Source organism: Oryctolagus cuniculus, chromosome 15 (assembly GCF_964237555.1).
Source record: "Oryctolagus cuniculus chromosome 15, mOryCun1.1, whole genome shotgun sequence".
Lineage (NCBI taxonomy): Eukaryota > Metazoa > Chordata > Mammalia > Lagomorpha > Leporidae > Oryctolagus > Oryctolagus cuniculus.
This window is the reverse complement of record NC_091446.1, coordinates 38,344,488-38,364,507: the sequence shown is the minus strand read 5'-3', so window position 1 is coordinate 38,364,507 and position 20,020 is coordinate 38,344,488. Positions and strand designations below refer to the sequence as shown.

At 39.6% G+C, this 20,020-nt stretch overlaps 1 protein-coding gene and 1 long non-coding RNA gene across 16 annotated transcripts in view; one reads left to right on the top strand and one right to left on the bottom strand.

Annotated features, from left to right (window-relative positions):
• The window catches only part of LOC138845341 (uncharacterized), a 41,244-nt gene extending 22,966 nt beyond the window's left edge, over positions 1-18,278 (top strand). The window contains exon 2 of the long non-coding RNA XR_011382369.1: positions 684-18,278. This is a non-coding gene — a long non-coding RNA (uncharacterized lncRNA). The remainder of the gene's footprint in view (positions 1-683) is intronic.
• Positions 1-20,020, bottom strand: part of CPEB3 (cytoplasmic polyadenylation element binding protein 3) — a 276,322-nt gene that overhangs the window by 156,307 nt on the left and 99,995 nt on the right. For 14 of the 15 annotated variants that reach the window (XM_051823381.2, XM_051823386.2, XM_051823389.2 and 11 more), the window contains one exon: positions 16,144-16,200. The exons of the other annotated variant lie outside the window; for it this stretch is intronic. In XM_051823381.2, the coding sequence (XP_051679341.2) occupies positions 16,144-16,200 (57 nt within the window). The remainder of the gene's footprint in view (positions 1-16,143; positions 16,201-20,020) is intronic. 15 annotated transcript variants of the gene reach the window in all.

Genomic DNA, 20,020 nt, shown 5'->3' with positions numbered 1-20,020 from the left:
AAGTGGGGAAAGTGGCAGGGGGAACCGCCCTTCCACGGAGGTGGAAGGGACGGTAGCCAACCCGGGAAGAACCAGCAGCAAACCCGGGGAGGGCCGAGCAGACAAAAGAACAGTGCAGGGTCCTATGTCGTTCCTCCGCGATGAGGGGGAGCGACATAATGGTGCCGTGACTCGGATATGAAGCCTAGGCAGGGTTTAGTGTCGTTCCTCCACGAAGAGGGGGAGCGACACTCCCCCAAAAGCTCACAATAGTCAGGGCTGGGCCATGCTACAGCCAGGAGCCTGGAACTCAACTGGATCTCTCATGCAGGCGGCAAGGAGCCAGGCATTTGAGATAACATCTGCTGCCTCCTGGGGTACAGATTACCAGGAAGCTAGATCAGAAGCAGAGTATCCAGGACTCAAATCAAGCACATGGGAGGGGGGCTTCCCAAGCACTGACTTAACTGTTGTGCCATATGCTTGCCTTTACACTTCTTTTACTATCCTCTAGTGTACCTGGCAGAATGATCTATACCAAATAGGTACTCAACAAATATGGCTTGTTAGCTGAGCGAACAATCAAGAGAGGGAGTAACATATGTTTGATGGCCTTTGCAATGTAGACCAAGTCAGTGGTTTAAAATTTGATCAAGTTGTTCATTTACAAACAATCTAATTAGAGTCAAACTCTTACCTTTCAGGGAGGTAATGAACACAAGAGACATTTGGGATTACAAAAGAAATGCTTTCCCCTGGAAACAAATATGACTTTTAAATGAGAAAGAATATTGAATAACTAAACCTATAAGAGCCAGCACAAAATGATCTCACACAGGTAAAAAGGAAGTAATCTAACTCCATCTTTATAATATACTATCTATGGTATGATGAATTTATATGAGATGTAACAAGATGCAATATTCTTGTAAAGTTCTATCAACTTCCTCCAAGAACTTGAATTATTAATTACCAAATATCACCAACCTTACAGGTAAAATTATTCTACTGTGGTTACAGTTGTCTAGGTGGCTACAAGGGGAGCCAAAAGGGAACTTCTGAGATACTGTCAATGTTTCTGTTTTCTAAAATTTATTTATTTCTTTTGAGAGTCAGAGTTACAGAGAGAGAGGGAGAGAAAAAGAGAGCTCTTCCATCCGCTGGTTCACTTCCCAGATGGCCACAACGACCAGTGCTGGGCCAAGCCAAAGCCAAGAGCTTCATCCAGGTCTCCCATGTGGCTGGCAGGGGCCCAAATACTTGGGTGATCTTCCACTGCTTTTTCCCAAGCCATCAGCAGGGAGCTGGATCATTAGTGGAACACCTGGGACCTGAACCAATGTATATGGGATGCCAGTGTGGCAGGCAACAGGTTTATTTGCTACGCCACAAAATGATTCTATGTTGATTTGTGTACTGATTACATGGGTGTGCTCAATTAGTTATAATAAAATTCAACCGTGTATTTATTAAATACATATTTGTGATTTGTGTACTGTTTGGTATGTATGCTATTCCTGAATAAATAGTTAAATTTAAAAAATACTCCAGAGGTAGGATTTGGCCTAGTTGTTAAGATGCAGGTTAAGACACATCTCACGTTGGAATGCTTGGGTTTGAGTCCAGGAGCCAGCCACTGGTTTCAGCTTCCTGCTAATGCAGACCCTAAGAGGCAATAGATAATGGCTCAAGTAATTGGGTTCCTGACACTCACATGGGAGAACTGGACTGAGTTCCTGGCTCCTGGCATTAGTCCAGCCCAGCTCAGTTCCAGCCACCGTGGTCAAGCGGAGAATGAATCAGCAGACAGGAGCCCTCTCTATCTGCCTTTGTCTCTCTGTCAAATTTCACACACACATACACAGACACACACAAACTATAAATATTGTATATTGGTTCAGTGGTTATAAGATTAGTGCAGAAAATCCAAAATGTTAATATTTTTGAAGATTTTATTTATTTTTTTTATTTGACAGGTAGAGTTAAACAGTGAGAGACAGAGAGACAGAGAGAAAGGTCTTCCTTCCATTGGTTCACCCCCTAAATGGCCACTATGGCTGGAGCTATGCTGATCTGAAGCCAGGAGCCAGGTGCTTCCTCCTGGTCTCCCATGCAGGTGCAAGAGCCCAAGTACTCGGGCCGTTCTCCACTGCCTTCCGGGGCCACAGCAGAGAGCTGGACTGGAAGAGGAGCAACCGGGACTAGAACCCTGCACCCATAAGGGATGCCGGCGCCACAGGCGGAGGATTAACCAAGTGAGCCACGGTGCTGGCCCGAAGCTTTTAAATCATACACTTGAAAAATGCAATTTTAAAAAAATTTAGAGGCCGGCGCCGCGGCTCACTAGGCTAATCCTCCGCCTAGCGGCGCCGGCACACCGGGTTCTAGTCCCGGTCGGGGCGCCGGATTCTGTCCCGGTTGCCCTTCTTCCAGGCCAGCTCTCTGCTATGGCCAGGGAGTGCAGTGGAGTATGGCCCAAGTGCTTGGGCCCTGCACCCCATGGGAGACCAGGAAAAGCACCTGGCTCCTGGCTCCTGCCATCGGATCAGCGCGGTGCGCCGGCCGCAGCGCACCGGCCACGGCGGCCATTGGAGGGTGAACCAACGGCAAAGGAAGACCTTTCTCTCTGTCTCTCTCTCTCTCACTGTCCACTCTGCCTGTCAAAAAAAAAACCAAAAACAAAACAAAACAAAAAAAATTTAGACTTTAAATCCATCAGAATGAATATTAAAAGGTATATGCATTTCACAGCGGGAAATGCAAAAGTTATTCCAGAAATAAGTCTGCATGGTCAATGACTAGTACATTGTGAATGGCAGTCTCACATTAAATGTATGGTGCCTTGCTGGACATATGAGGAAACACAAAAATGGATCTTTTTAAATTCATTATGACTTGGCCTGTACTAAGTTTTACATGGTTGACTCTTATAACTAGTACATATGACTTCCAAAGAGCATGTTACAACCTGTTGTTTTTATTGCTATTTCCAAAAGAGCATTTTAAGATTCACAGCAAAACTGAGAACAAAATGTAAAGATTATGTATACAGTCTCTACCCCAACACACGGCTCCCTAATAAACAACATCTCTCACCAGAGTGGTACATTCATTACAACTAACAAACCTGAAATGACACATCATTGTCACTCAAAGTCCATAGCTTAAGGTTCATACCTGGTGTTCCATGAACATACTGTATAATGAAATGCATTCACCAATATGTATCATATAGAGTAGGTCCACTGCCTTAAAAATCCTCTGTGCACCATCTATTTTGCCCTCATTCTCTCTTAACCACTGGCAACTGCTGAATTTCTTACTGTCTTATGCTTTTTGCCTTTTCCAGAATGTCCAACTTGGAGTAATACAGGATGGGGCCTTTTCAGATTGGTTTCTTTCACCTAGTAACCTGCATTTTAAGATATTCCCTATCGGCCGGTGCTGTGGCTCACTAGGCTAATCCTCCGCCTGGGGCACCGGCACTCTGGGTTCTAGTTCTGGTCGGGGTGCCGGGTTCTAGTCCCGGTTGCTCCTCTTCCAGTCCAGCTCTCTGCTGTGGCCCAGAAGTGCAGTGGAGAACGGCCCAAGTGCTTGGGCCCTACACCTGCATGGGAGACTGGGAGGAAGCACCTGGCTCCTGGCTTCCAAATGGCGCTGCGCGCCGGTCGCAGCAGCCATCTGGGGGTGAACCAACGGAAGGAAGACCCTTCTCTCTGTCTCTAACTCTGCCTGTCAAAAAAATAAAAAATAAAAGATATTCCCTATCTTTTGATCACTGATAGCTCATTCCTTTTTAGCACTGAATAATACTCCATTATCTGGATTTACCTCCACTTATGGATCCATTTACTTACTGAAGGATATTTTGATTTCTTCCAAGTTCCAGCAATTATGACTAAAGCTTCTATGAACATCTGTATGCAAGTTTTTGTGTAGACAAAACAGGAACATGTTTGGAACTCCTTTAGGTAAATACCAAGGGCCACACTTGTTCGATCATATGGTAAGAGCATTCTAAACAACTCAACTTTTCCAACCCTCTATGTCATAATTGACAAAATGTTACAGGAAACCTACAGATCTTCTGAACCAAGAGGAATTATTTCTCTAATACAGAGGTGTTCTACTTGATTCTGCTAGAATACTTTAATAAAAATATTATGAAGTAAAAGAATAAGGAGCCTCATTTCAAGCCTCCTCAGCCTATTTCAGCACATTTCCCAAAACTTTTTCCTAAGTAGCAGGGCTCTTCTTCCCCCAGATAAAACCCAGTAAAGCAGGGCTGTCCAGATTGAAGCAGGACAGCGACCCAGGGCTCTACCTGTCTGGCATCCTTTCCCTGCAGTGGTCTGTAAAGTACCTCCTTGGTAAATGCTGGGGTTCCACCGAACATAATTGGAAAACTAAACTTCTATAGTCCTCAGTAGGACCATTCTTAGTGGTTGGAAAGTTTTTTAAGACTTGTTTTATTTATTCGAAAGGCAGAGTTACAGACATGCGGGGTGGGGAAGAGAGTGAGAGAGAGAGAGAGAAGAGAGAGATCTTCAATCTGCTGGTTCACTCCCCAGATGGCTACTACAGCCAGTGCTGGGCCAGACTGAAGCCAGGAGCCAGCAGCTTTGTCTGGGTCTCCCACATGGGTTGTAGAGGCCCAAACACTTGAGCCATCCTCCACTGCCCTGCTTTTCCTAGGCCATTAGCAGAGAGCTGGACTGAAAGTGGAGCACCCAAGACATGAAGCAGGGCCCACAGGGGATGCCAGCATTGCAGGTGACAGCTTTATCTGCCATGCCACAATGTTGACCCCAGAAAGTTCTTTCTTACACTTGTCTATCACCTTTATCCATGGAACCCAGTTTAATTCCACTCTCATATGGGGGCCATTACTTTATCTCCTTTTTGTTTTTCAGTTAATTCAATTATTCTTCATAAGAAATGGTTTTCCATTTCCCATATTAGCCTGACTATTCTTTGGATGAATCTACCTTTCCACTATACTGGTCTAAGCTTCTCATGAAATATCCAAGGTTTTCACCATGTGGCCCTTACTGTTTTTCAGATCCTCATTTCCCTTCTTCCACTCATCAGACCCAAACATTCTGGTCATCCCAATTCAACTAACTCTTCCAATTGTATGAATATAATATAAAGCACTTATGCAGAGAGTCTAAAAATCCTCATACTTGTATATCCTGACATCTAATCTCTGCTACCCAGGAAACCACTAGTCCCCTGTTATCCATTTCCTTCTACTATTATTCCTCCCATCTTGTTCAATATATAAGTTCAAGGCATTGTTGTTGTAGCACCTTGCAGCATACGCATACCTTAGCATTAAATTACTTTCTAAACTACACTGACTGTATAGGATACTAACACAACCTCCTAATATGCAACATGTTTTCAAAGTAATCACTTCAGAACTTCTAGGTCCATTTCCTAAATTTCTCACCAAAGCAATAAAAGATATTCAAAACATGTCCAACTGACAAGATTTCTCTGGAAACAAATTTGTTTCAAGAGAGTGAGTAATTTGTTCCAGAGAGTGAGTATCCCATAGTGACTTGTATTGGATATTTATGCATCCTCATCTTTACTTAAAGTACTTAACTAACACCTTATTTTTACTTCAGTAGCATACTGCTAAATGACATAACAGCTGACAAAGAAAGGAGGGAGGGAGGGGGGAAGGGAGAAGTCTAAAGATTCTAATCACATACCAGAGTATTTTATATTTTTTACTGACTGATCTGGCCAAACCAGGTCTGAAGTCACCTACTACAGAGGTATGCACTTATATATCTGCCAGCTTTTCTCAACAACAGATCTTCTCCAAACCACTATGCCAAAATCTCATATGGTCTCTTCAAACTTAATACCAATATTCAATTTCTAGGCTGTTAAGAACAGTCAAGACTTGCTAATTCTACTCTTTTGAACTCCTCAAAAATATAGAGGATTATATATAGAGAAGAGCAACTAACCAAAATGGATGCCAGTAAGTTTAGGAGACTAAGCACAACCACAGCCCTGGCCCCCTGGTCAGTGTTCCTTGTCTCAACACTATCAACAAGGCTGTTCTCATATGGGAAGCATGGTTCCTTCATGGAAGAAAATTATGGAAAAAGATTGACTTGGACACCTGGGCAGAGCTTCAGCAGCATGAAGAAGCTACTCATTTGCAACTTCCCTGCTGTCCTGATCCACTCAAAAACAGCTTTCTTTTTTTGATCTGGGCTTGGGAAAACTTCAGGGAGCAATAAAAACAGAGCAAGTCTTGAGGGGAAACAAAGAATATAAGGGAATTCACAGCACAATCCCCATACTACTTAATTCCTTCTTGCTCATATAGTCATTGACAAGATAGTAATTTTAGTCCTTTCCATCCTTCCTTAGCCCTCCTTCCCCAATCAGATTTCCCCTTGGAGCAATTTAATTACAGTCTCCTGCCAGATACAGTAATATAGGATTAAAACATTACATACAACTTTACCATTTATAAAGGGGGAATTCCCTAGATTAAGGGACTGAATGGCAGAGTAATCTGTGTGCTCAAGCCTTAGATGGCTAACTGCTGACATCAGCATGCTGCTTTAGCTTTTTGGGAAGTGAAAATACTGCCATGTTTTAAACAGGATTGCAATAAAGATGAACATCATTCTCAAAATTACCAGCAAAGTGTCACGATAGCAGAGGAAAATCTTTTTATTAACATTTGTAGAAATCTAGAAAGCCCTGTGATGTCTCCAGCTTCATCTTAAATACTGCATTTCTGTTTTCACACACTAACACATAGCTATTTTTTTTAGCTGAATAAGAGAATAATCCTGGAGTTAAATTAGTACTCAAAAAAAGTAGGTTATGGCTATGCCCTGTTTAACCACAGTAAACATTACAAAGTACAAAGGTCTGTGAAAGCACTTCATAAACTGGTAACTGCTAGAGCTTTATACATTACTATATCTTTCAAAAGTAAGAGTTAACAGACATAGTAGGCTAGATACTCTCTAAGCCTATTACACTGAGCTTTTCAGTCTTAGTGAAATATCTCCCCTCCCTTCCTATCTCCCATATTGAGTGAATGCTCACTAAGCCAAGTACTTCACTTGAAACCAGCAACCAGCAATGAACAAAAGCTAGTCTGCCCTCTCAAAGTATACAAATTAAAGAAAAAAAGAACCCACTACCATTAAATAGTTAATTACATTCCACATGAGTGAGATCATGTGGTATGTGTGTAGGACTGACTTATTTCACTTAACAAAATGTTGCAAATGACAGAATATCATCCTTTTTAAAAGCTGAATAGTATTCCACTGTGTAAATATAACACATTTACTTTATCCATTCATTCATCCTTTGATGGACACTTATGTTGATTCCCTTATCTTGGCTATCATGAATAATGCGACAATAAACATGGAAATACAGATAACTCTTTCATATACTGATTTCATTTCCTTTGGATATATACTCAGTAGAGGCATTGCCACATCATCTGTTTAGCTGTATTTTTAACTTTTTAACGAATTTCTATACTGTTTTCCATAATGGCTATACTAATTTATGTATCTATCAACAGTGTGGAAGAGTCAACTTTCCTTCACATACATCTTCCCCAACACTTGGTATTTTTTGTATTTTTTGATGATACCCATCCTAACTGAAGTGAGGTGATTATCTCATTGTGGTTTAAATTTGTATGGTAAGTTCTATTTCATATAACTGTTGGCCATTTAAATGTGCATTTTCAAGAATTGTCTGTTGAAGTCTTTTGTCCATTTTTAATCATGATTGGTTTTCTGTTGAGTTGCTTATATATTCTGGATATTAACCCCATCAGATGTATAGTTTACAAATATTTTCCCATATCCTACAGGTTGCCTCTTCTTTCTGTTGATGGTTTCCTTTGCTGTGCAGGTGTTATATTACACAGTAGGGTAACTACAGCTAAAAAAATGCATAATATATTTCAAAATAGTAGAAAAGAAGATTTTGAATGTTCTTATCAAAAAGAAATGATAAATGTTTGACATGGTGGACATGTTAATTATGCTGATTCGCTCATCATACAATATACCTATTGAAACATTACAGGACACTCCGCAAACATAAACATGTACAATTATGTGCTGATTTTTTGAAAAATTAAATATTTTGTCCTTCCCAATCATAAGTATCACAGAAAAGAATGAGTTTGCCAAAATATTTTTAGGCTGATCTTCACTGAATTATATTTGGCATTACATGAGATATTTTAATATCTATCATCAACATTAAGCTCAGAAATTAAACAAAATTATCACAAATATGCAAATGCTATAAATGAAAGCCCAGGTTCTACCAGCAAACAAGTGGAGAAAACAAAGAGGAAAGCCCACAAGGAAAAGTAAATAACTTTTCAGTATCTGGCATCTTTATTATTGGATTGGAACTACCCTAACTGCCGTCACTTTAGACATATTCACATACACTAAGAATTTCTTTTCAAGAATACTTCAGAACACTCATTTACAGTGTTCAATATCAAGCCATGTAGACCATTTTATTTTTCAGAAAAAGATTTACTGAGCATTCAGAGGATAAATAAGGTTGATGAGCAATAATAGAAAAATTATTTTCCCAAAGATATTGAATTTGTGTTTTGTGTTACATTGTAAAAAATAATAATATGGGCCTGACGCTGTGGTGTAGCCAGTAAAGCCGCTGCTTGCAGTGCCAGCATCCCATATGGGCGCCGGTTCTAGTCCCAGTTGCTCCACTTCTGATCCGGCTCTCTGTTATGGCCTGGGAAAGCAGAAGACGGCCCAAGTCTTTGGGCCCCTGCACCCCATGGGAAACCCAGAAGAAGTTCCTGGCTCCTGGCTTCGGATTGGCACAGCTCCGGCTGTTGTGGCCATCTGGGGAGTGAACCAGCAGATGGAGGACTTCCCTCTCTCTCTCTGCCTCACCTTCTCCCTCTGTGTAACTCTGACTTTAAGTAAATAAATAAATCTTTAAATAATAATAATACAATTACTCTTAACAATTAGGTATTTAAACTAAAAGTTACCATCCTCAACTTAGAGGTAGGAGATTCTGCTCCTGGCTTCAGGACATCACCCTGGTCAATTTACATAGTCTCCTGAACCTCAACTTTCCCATCTACTCACTAAGGTCAAATCCCACCCAAAAAACAAACTCTAAGGTCCCTCATCATGTTCATGTAGGGCATCCATCAACAATAGTTTGAAACGTGAGAACTTCAAGTCCCTAGAACATCACATATCCCTCTAATTATTTTTCATTTTAAAGTTGGCCATCGTTTATATCTCCACTGAATACTAATTCTACTTCTATATCCGTCCAGATAGAAATAGTAGCACTAGATTGTCTCTTTAAAAGTTCAAAATTATCCAAAAAAAGTCTTCAGTCTGAGAATCTAAATACTTCCTTCACTATCTTATTACATTGCTAAGAAATTATTTACTTACATTCTCTTGGCATGCAATCAACAACATGCTCTTCAAATTTTGGAAAATTCCATTTGGAATTCTAGCAAGCCTGGCTGTATTCCCATTCTGGCACAAACAGATCATGTGCTCAACTCCCTTTCTGCCACTTCCTCTCAGCTGAGCCTCTCCCCCACAGAGTTCACGCCCAGCAGAGCATGAAAGGGAGGGAAGAGGTCGCTCTGCAGCCACACAGGAATTCCTGCCCAGCATAAACATGCACAACAATACCCTTTCACATTTCTTCTTTGGATTGAACAAGTGCACCAGAAGTTTTCAGTTCAAACAGATATACGCAAAACTCTGTAAAATATTTTCAAGGCATTAATAAGAGGAAAAATGTGAAAGATGGCTGAATCTAAAATTCCAAGTTCTTGGAATATCAGCCAAGTATAGGCCATTTAACAATCAGTGACCTCAAAGTTTCTCAATCAAGTGAATGTCTTTTTGTTTTCTTAAGACATTAAAATTTTAAGTTTTCAAACTGTCTAGACTTAATTTATCTATGCTTTAGGAAGAATGAGGGTAGATAATCATCTCTCCCTGTCTGAGGTTAAGTGGCCCCTTGGATTTCTTATTTATCTCCTAAAACTTGGAACAGACTCTGATTACAGTCTGAAGATCACAGAAAATGAATAGCGTGAAAATGAAAATTTTTAATTTAAAAATACAGTGCAAAGCTGCCGTCTATAAAAAATCACTCTCCAGCAGTATCTTCTCAAGTAAGAATATGCCCTGCTACTTCCCCAATTTAATTGTAAGAATATTGTATTTGTACATATGCTATACCTCGTCTTAATCTCACAAAAACAATGAGGTGCTGGTTAGAGTGACTATAACTGTCATTTGTAGGCTTTCAAACTAAGGTTTGGGGCTAGCGCCATGGCACAGTGAGTAAAGTCAACACCTACACTGCTGACAGCCCATTTGGGCAGTGGTTTGAGTCCCAGCTCCTCCATTTTTGATACAGCTGCCTGGGAAGTGGAGCAGAAGATGGTCCAAGTGCTTAGACCCCTGTACCCACAGGGGAGACCCGGATGAAGCTAGCTCCTGGCTCCTGGTTTCAGCCTGGCCCAACCCCAGGTATTGTGGCCATCTGTGGAGTGAACCATTGGATGGATGATTCTGATTCTCATTCTCTCTCTTTCTTTCTCTCCTCCCACCCTTTGCTTCTCCCTAACTTTGACTTTGAAATAAATAGGAGCCAGCGCTACGGCATAGTGGGTAAAGCCACTGTCTGCAGTGCCGGCATCCCATATGGGCACCGGTTCAAGTCCCAGCTACTCCACTTCCAGTCCAGCTCTCTGCTATGGCCTGGGAAAGCAATACAAGATGGCCCAAGTCCTTGGGCCCCTGCACCCATGTGGGAAGACCTGGAGGAAGCTCCTGGCTCCTGGCCTCAGATTGACACAGCTCCGGCCATTGCCGCCAATTGGGGAGTGAGCCAGTAGGTGGAAGACCTCTGTCTCTGCCTTTCCTTCTCTCTCTGTGTAACTCTTTCAAGTAAGTAAATAAATAAATAAATAAATCCTTAAAAGAATAAACTAAGGTTTCAGGAGATTGAGAGCTTTGTTCAGAAAATGTTATTCTTATCACATGACTCCTCCAAAACCTATGTTCTTACTTCTGTCCTCTGAACACATGGGACAACATTACTCTAAAATTCCTTTCTTAAAATCGTTGTGCTTTCCGTCACTATAGATTAATTTATGTTTTCTAGAATCTTTTATTAATGGAAGAATCTATTATGCACTTTTTGTGTTTAGAATTTTTTTTTTTTTAAATTTGAGAGGCAGATAGACAGAGTGAGATCTTTCACCTGCTGTATCACTCCCCAAATGCCTACAACAGCTGTGGCTGGGCCAGGACAAAGCCGAGAGGCTGGGACTCAATCTGGCTTTTCCAGGTGGTGGCAGGAACCCAAGAACTCAAGCCTTCCCACGCTGCCTAGCAGTGTTCACATTAACAGGAAGCTGGAATCAGAAGCAGAGCTGGCACTCAAATGCTCTGATATGGCATGTGGATGTCCCGAAATGGATACTGAACTGTTGCGCCAAACACCTGGTATTTTGTCCACCTTTTTAACTCAGCATAATAAATATTTTGAGTCATTCATGTTGTTACTTGTACCAGTAGTTCTTTTCTACTCATTGCTTAGTAGTATTTCATTGCATGGATATACTACAATTTGTTTATTCATTATTCAGCTGACGGACATTTGTATTACTTACAGCTTTGGTTATTATGAATCATGTTTCTTTGAACATTCACATACATGTCTTTGAGTGGACATATGTTTTTATTTTTTCTCTTGAGTAGAATCCTAGAAGAATGTTTACATCATATAGTAGGCATATATCTAACCTTTAAAGCATTTACCAATTGTTTTCCAAAGTGGCTGCACCATTTTACATTACACACAGCAGTGTGGTTTTTTTTTTTTAAGGTGACATCACAAGAGATATAACAACTGGGAAGGAGCTATAGACCCCAAAGAAGAGGCATGTTCCAAAGTCAGATGTACTCAAAAGTATCTCATCCACAGAAAATAATTCACACAAAACCAGATGTAAATGGGTAACAGTACAGACACTCCATCCTACAAAATGACTTATAGTTATGTTGCCCAAAATTCCATCACAAAGACATTTATTTAAATAGAATCAATATAAGGTAAACTCATATTTGGGAACTCTCACATGCAAAGAAAGGAGGTTCTTAAAAAGGCAGCAATAAAATTGATGCAAACAATCACAACAGCAGCTCACATGAGCACTACATACAAGTCCGGCACTATGCTAACTAAGGTCTGTAAGATTTATATGGAGCCACTTTAGTGATCACCATCTCTGTTTTGCAGGGACAAAGAGAAGTCAAGAATGTGGCCCTACATTTATAGAGCTTGTAAGAGGTGGATTCAGAAATCCTTGACTCCAGACAATGCTTTTTATGGCTATGCAATGCTGCACCTGCAGGTTTCACAGGCCTTAAAGCCTACTTGGAAGATACCTTGCTGGAGCTGAAAACTGCTATCTCTTAAGCCACACTACTTCCTCTGTTTCTAATTTTTAGCAAAGAACTTTTTATTACTTATCTGTTTCCCCAAGCTCATTTTCTACTTGGAAAAAGAGGAGCTGATCAGTAAAAAGGAATAAAGTGGATACACTAGGTAGCTATCTTTTAGAGTAAACTGAAGCCAGGCATTATGGTTTTGAACATTAATTTGATCAGAATTAGGTTCACTTGAGTAATCATGGAGGCACCAATATTGTTTCCCAATGACCAACATGAAAGGGGAAAAAATAATCACCAAGTCAGTCATCAGTCCTACACCTACCCACGACTGCTAACCCAACTATACACCAGAGTATAAGAAACAAAACAAAAACAAAAACCCAAGTTCATGTCTGAAAAATCTGGTTGATATCACCATACATGTAGCTAGAAGCACTGTCGGCAACCTCCTTACTTCTCCAGCAGGAAAAATAAAACTATATTATGCAAAAGTCAAGTGTTTTGGGGGTCAGGGTAAAGAAGATGAAATGATAATGGGTAGAATTACTAAAAACTTAGGAAAAATTTTATCTGTGTAAGTGAAATAACTTTATTCTGGAAATACTAGGCAAGCAGTAGGTTTCATGGATGGATTACAGTTTGTTCCCTACTTCTCCCCTTCTATATTCTACAATACTTAATGGGCCTCATATTTAGGGAAAAGGCTAAAATTGAGACCTTTAGACTATCCCCAAAAGTCAGCTGATTTTTATTAGATCCATGGCCTCATACAGGAACAATCAGCAGACTCCTTGGCTTTACATAAACCTGGCCAGCTTTCCCAGCACTCTAAACCTATCAGGTTTACTAGCAACTCCATCTGTTTTCCATAGCTGGTATACTGTCCTCCTCACCCATGTTCCACATCCTGTCACCTAGATGACATCAGCAATGGTACATCTCAGAGAAAGTGTAACTGGAAGGCATGCGCCAGAATATTAAAAAAAAAAAAAAAAAAAAGACAAATTGATAAACTGGTCCATTCAAAGGTGTGACATAACCCTGAGAGGTGTGATCACTCATCATGATGCTTCTACCCTTCCTACCCAGTCAGGCCAGCTGAACACATGCTTTCTTCAAAAGAATTCAGGTTTTGGTGAGATCACGGAAGTAAAAAAAAGGATGAAAGGGTTTTTTTGTTGTTCGTTTTTTAAGTGAATAGCAGCTTTATGTAGAAAAAGTTAGGAAGATTATGGCAAAGCAAAAAAAAGCTAAGAAGGGGCAATAATTGATTCACATTTCCTTTTTACAAAAATTTAAGCACTACCTTAGTTTACTTTAGTTTTCTTAGCCAGCCATTCTTTCCTGAAAATATAGTTCAACTTCAACATATGCTTTCCAATAATTTCGAATTCTGAATTAATAAAATTTCAGCAATTTGTGATTTCATCTTAATTATTCCCATATGAAGGTTGATGGACTGAAGAACAAAGTCACAGGACAATAGCTGTTGGGCCAGCAAATGGTAGGCATAAAAAGCAAGACAACACACAGGAGTCTTTGTGCATGTGCTACATACGTAAATCACCAGATGAAGGGGCTCAACGACACAAAAGGGAAAAAAGCTTTATCACAGCCAATGTGTCGAAGCCTGCAGGTCCCACAATACCTACTAAGGAGGATAATTTTATTCTGGTTATCTCAAGTTGAAGTCAACTTTGAAAGATGTCTGATGATAAGTAATGCAAATGCCAAATTCTAGTTGTTTTTGTGGTTTATTGTGAGGAGCCAACAGATTTCTTTAACTTTGGGCAGCACCCACAGAGCCATTTGGATGCACTTTGATGTCTGTCACCATGTAGCAGCCATGTGTAACTTGTCAATATTTGATAACAGATATCAGCGAAATGATTAGTTTGGTACTTTTAAAGAAACTGCAGATTCACGGAACCTTCATGCTGTACACAATCACTCAGATGACCTAATCAGTCCTCTTCTCACAGATGAAGGAATTGAGACTTTAAAAAGGAGAAATTAAGCAGTATGCACTAAGTGGAAAGAACATGAATGAAATCTCTTCTTCAAAAGCAGAGAATTAAAAGCAAATCAAAGAATCAACACCTTTTAAACAGAGAGATACTCTTTTGCTTCATTTTTACACAAAAATCCATAAATTATATCCTCTCCCTCTTACAGAGCAGAGCTCTCATCATGTCAAATTAGGTATTTTCTCAGATATACTCTCATTCTTTCAGACAAACATACTACTTTACTGTTCTATTCTTTTACCTTCAATTCTAAACCCCATCATCTAATTGGAGTCTTATCATAATGAATCAATGCTGAAGCCCAGCAAGTTAAGCATGTTTATTAATTCTCACTTTACAGAAAAAAATACCAAGTAGCATAATCTAAATGTAAAGTGATCTTTCTTTTAGAAATAAGAAAATGAGAGGTGGATACTTTGGAATTTTCCCTCCAAGACCCTCAAAAGAAGGGAATACTAGCTCTCCAGAAAAAAAAAATGCACAATAGGCTACATTTCAGAACCAAGGAAATTTGGAATAAATATTTTAGAGACAATCTAATAACTGTCCTGAGGAATTCCAATGGTATTTCAACACTCTTACTTAAGCAAGAGGGAAAGGGATAGTATCATGCACAAATCTAGACCCACACTGTATATCTCCATGTGTAATCCAGAGTCAGCTTGTGTATCTAGGAGCATGAGATTACTAATATCTCATTCGATAAAGAAAAAATTTTAAATCCCGTGTGATTCAATGACTTTTATAGGTCAGTCTGACAACAGGCAATTTCGATTTAGAGACTGCTCTGCAAAGCTATTGGGTCACTGTATACTAGAAAGTAGGGCTGATACAAGCTAAGTATTTTTTCCAGTGGTAATTAATACAATGACTTATGGTTAGTAATTTTTGATGATCCAGAACTTGATTCAACAATTATTCTAACAAAACTATTTCTAATCTGCAAAGCTCTTGACACCTACTACCATGCAAAATGGGAGATCCCAGAATGTCCAGCTTAAAACATCTGTCAGCTATTAACCACAATGAGAAAATTCTGAGTTATGTGCAAAATAGATTGATTTATTCATTCACATTCTCTACCTCATTCCCTCTCTCACTTTGCCTCATTTCTTCATCACCCCACCCCAGTGGTACACAGCAAGGACTGGAAAACACTTTCTACAACAGGCCAAACAATCAAGAAATTACCTTTGGCAGGCTCTGCTTTTATGACTCAAAAAGAGCCATAGGCAACTCAGAAAAAAATGTCTATGGCTATATTCCAATAAAACTTTATTTATAAAAACAGGCACTGGGCCAGATTTCTGATACAGAACAGAAATTATCAAACTTTGGCTTGCAATAGAATCACCAATAAGGTTTATTAGTAGATCTCTGGACCTCATCCTTAAAGTTTCTGATTCAGTAGGTCTGCAGTAGGGCCTGAGAGTTTACATTTTTATTAAGTTCTCAAGTGATATGGATGCTGTTGGTCCAGGGACAACATTTTGAGAACCACAGGTATAGAATAATGTTCTATACCGAGTTTATGGAAGGCTGAAATGTAATGAACAATGAAGAAAGTAGAAACCACATACTGCAAACTTGATTGCTAAATTTATAGACTATGTCACATGAAGACTTACTGTTAAGTGCCATAATATTATCTGTTCCTGGATGATGGAAATTTATTCCCATACGTCCTAAAAAATAAAATTATTTTATTTTAAGCACAAAGAAAAAACTTCAGTAATCATTTCAAAAACACTGAAAAATAAGAACATTACAAAAAGCTAAAACAAATTAATCTATAACAATACTATCAAAGGCCAAAGCAGTTACAACAATTCTTAAATCAAGTCATAAAACATACACATGAAAAGTCTTAAAACAAAGCCAAAGTCTCAACAACAAATAAAATATAACAAAACAAAAAAAGAAGCTTCTATTACAATATTCTAAAGTTTAATACATCTTCCAAATTCTGATTTAAACATGCCAACTCTGCATTAAACAGCCAAAAAAAAAAAATCGAAGTAGTATATAAACTTAAATGAGAGAATAAAAAAACAGGTTTCACGGAACTTCAAAAATGTAACATAATTATAAGTAGCAACTAGAAGACGGTAAAATTTATATAACATCTACAGTTGGGGGAAAATGACTGACTTAAAAATCTAGGGTTCTCATGCCGTCCCTACCATTAACTAGTTATATGACATTGGGCATAATGATATTCTCTAGACCTTCATCCTTACATCTATAATTAAGAGTTGCAAACCTTAGCCTATCCAAGTCAGCTCTTGTTTTTATAGATCTCTGAGCTAAGAATCATTTTTACATGTTTAAAAGGCTGTAAAACAATACAAAACAAAAACTAATATGCAACACAGGCCATGTGGCCCATAAATCCTTACATGTTTCCTTTAAAAAAAAAAAGGGGGGGGGGGGCCAGCACTGTGGCAGCGAATTAACACCCTGGCCTGAAGCGCCAGCATCCCATATGGGCACCAGTTCTAGTCCAGGCTGCTTCTCTTATGATCCAGCTCTCTGCTATGGCCTGGGAAAGCAGTAGAAGATGGCCCAAGTCCTTGGGCCCCTGTACCCATGTGGGAGACCCAGAAGAAGCTCCTGGCTCCTGGCTTCAGATTGGCACAGCTCTGGCCATTGCAACCAATTGGAATGGAAGACCTCTTTCTCTCTCTCTCTGCCTCTCTTCTCTCTGTGTAACTCTCTGACTTTCGAATAAATAAATAAAATCTTTTAAGAAAAAAAAAGAATGGTCTTCAAATTTCCCCATACTATTTTAAAATGTTTATTTATTTTACTTATTTACTTTTTAAATTTCATTTGAAAGAGAGGGAGAGACAGATGGAGTGAGATCTCCCATCTTACTGATCCACTCCTTAAATGCCTCCAACAGCTGAAGCTGGGCTAGGACAAAGTCAGGAGCCTGGAACTCAATCCGGATCTCTCACTCGGCTGGCAGGAATCCAAGTACTTGATCATCATCTGCTGCTTTCAACAGTGCACACCAGCAGGAAACTGTATAAGAAGCACAGTAGCTGGAACTCAAACTAGATACTCTATTTTGGGAAAATATGCAGGCATCCCAAGCAATAAGTTAAATGCTGCACAAATACCCACCCTTAAAATATTTATTCTTCAACCCTTCACAAAGTTTGCCAACCCCTAATATATAAGATGACATATAAGAATCAGATCCTTGATGGCTCCCAGGAGTAAAAGTAGAAGATGCAAATGTTTGGTAAGATCTTTTCATGCATTATTTATTTGGGATAAGAGGTGGGTCTATCAGCAGAAAAATTAAACACAGAGAGTCTTATATGAGAAAAAATGACTTAGTATACATTTGATGAATTCCTTTAACAAAATAGTTATTGAAAGAATGATTTTGGCCGGCGCCGTGGCTCACTAGGCTAATCCTCCACCTAGCGGCGCTGGCACACCGGGTTCTAGTCCCGGTCAGGGCGCCGGATTCTGTCCCGGTTGCCTCTCTTCCAGGCCAGCTCTCTGCTGTGGCCAGGGAGTGCAGTGGAGGATGGCCCAGGTGCTTGGGCCCTGCACCCCATGGGAGACCAGGAAAAGCACCTGGCTCCTGGCTCCTGCCATCGGATCAGCGCGGTGCGCCGGCAGCAGCGCGCTGGCCGCGGCGGCCATTGGAGGGTGAACCAACGGCAAAGGAAGACCTTTCTCTCTCTCTCTCTCTCTCACTGTCCACTCTGCCTGTCAAAAAAAAAAAAAAAAAAAAAAAAAAGAATGATTTTGTGTAAAGTTAGTTTCTATAAACTCGACTCTGCAAGATTTGAAAATGTTTATTTTATTTCACTGTCATTGTTTAAATAAAAGTCAACACTATTTTGGAGAAGAGTGGTACAGAGAAAACTGGAGATAAGGTAAAAGTGATGATTGACTTTTATGACAAACACTATTTTACATTGCAAAAGGGTCAAACATGGTATTAAACTCTCGTATGGGAGACTGGAGGAAAAAAACATCATTGAGCTCTTCTGGTACAAAAGGAGAGCATCACAGTGCACAAAACAGCATTTGCCTCAAATTAAAATGGGGAATCGTGAATTCCTAGATAAATCCAATTTTTACCTAGATAAGGCCATCCTAAAGAGCTTCAGGTCATGATAATTTGTGAAAGATCATTTTATATCAACAGGCAGGGAAAAAACCCAAAACCCTCAAAAGTTTAATGTCACTTGTATTGATGTGTGTGTACACGTCTGTGTATTGTGTATTTAAAAACTGGAAAATCATCAGCAATTGATGGATTCTAAAGAAACTTCTAATTTTACCATGATGCACTATAGGATTTTCAAAAAATTTATGTTGGGTTTAATTATTTAAATATTTATTTATTTATTTGAAATGCAGAGATACACAGAGAGAAGGGGAGAGGGAGAGGAAGGGGGAGAGGGAGGAGCCAGGGGCTTCCTCCAGGTCTCCCATGTGAGTGCAAGGGCCCAAGCACCTGGACCATATTTCACTGCTTTCCCAGCCACATTAGCAGGAAGCTGGATCAGAAGTAGAGCAGCCGAGATTCAAACTGACACCCATATGGGATGTTAGTGCTTCAGGAAGAGGCTTAACCTTCTACATGCCACAGCACTAGCTCCTTGCTTTTATTATTATTTTTTTTTTTTAGGAGAAAGATACTGCATTTCTCTAGTCTCTTCCAGGTCTCCCACGTAGGTAGAAGGGACAAGCACTTGGGCATCTTCTACTGCTTTCCCAGGCACAACAGCAGGCAGATGGACTGGAAGTAGAGCAACCAGGACTTGAACTTGTACCCGCCTGGGATGCCAGCATCCCAGGCAATGGGTTTACCATCTATGCCACAATGCTGTTCCCTACAGTAATTCTTTTACAGAATATATTATAATGCTTTCTGTAGAAAAACCATCATATTGTCAGAGAATCATCATCTGAATACTAGAATTGCCTACTTTATTTTTTGTAGGTTTCAAATATTTTTCATGTCAACTGGAAGCTAATAACTGTTGGTGTCAAAAACTAACTTGTTAAAAGACAAATTTAATTGATCTTCATATGTAGCTGTTCTATGTGCCTTAGTTTTTCTAGTTTCTAAGTCATTTAAGAGTCCCCTGGAAACTACAATCTACACCACATATGCATTGGCTGCTAACTCCTGGCACCACCTTGATCAGAATCTATTTTAGGAACATTTGTCACCAGAACAAGGCTTTGACTCAGTATGGAGGATTTACATTCATTTTGGTTTCAATTAGCTTTATCAATGTTCTCTGTTTCACTGTTTTCAGATAGCAAGATCTTACCTGAATTCATTATCACCACATACTAGCATCTATGAAAACTGTATGTGATTTACCCTAAATTAGTTTTCATCATATTCTGGAAAATTCAGATTCACATAAAAAGAGTCCATTAAATCTTAAACCAAGGAATACTCAGAGAAGGGTATGGTTCCTAATAAGCAGGTAATGTTCCCTACGTATTTCTAGAGTAATA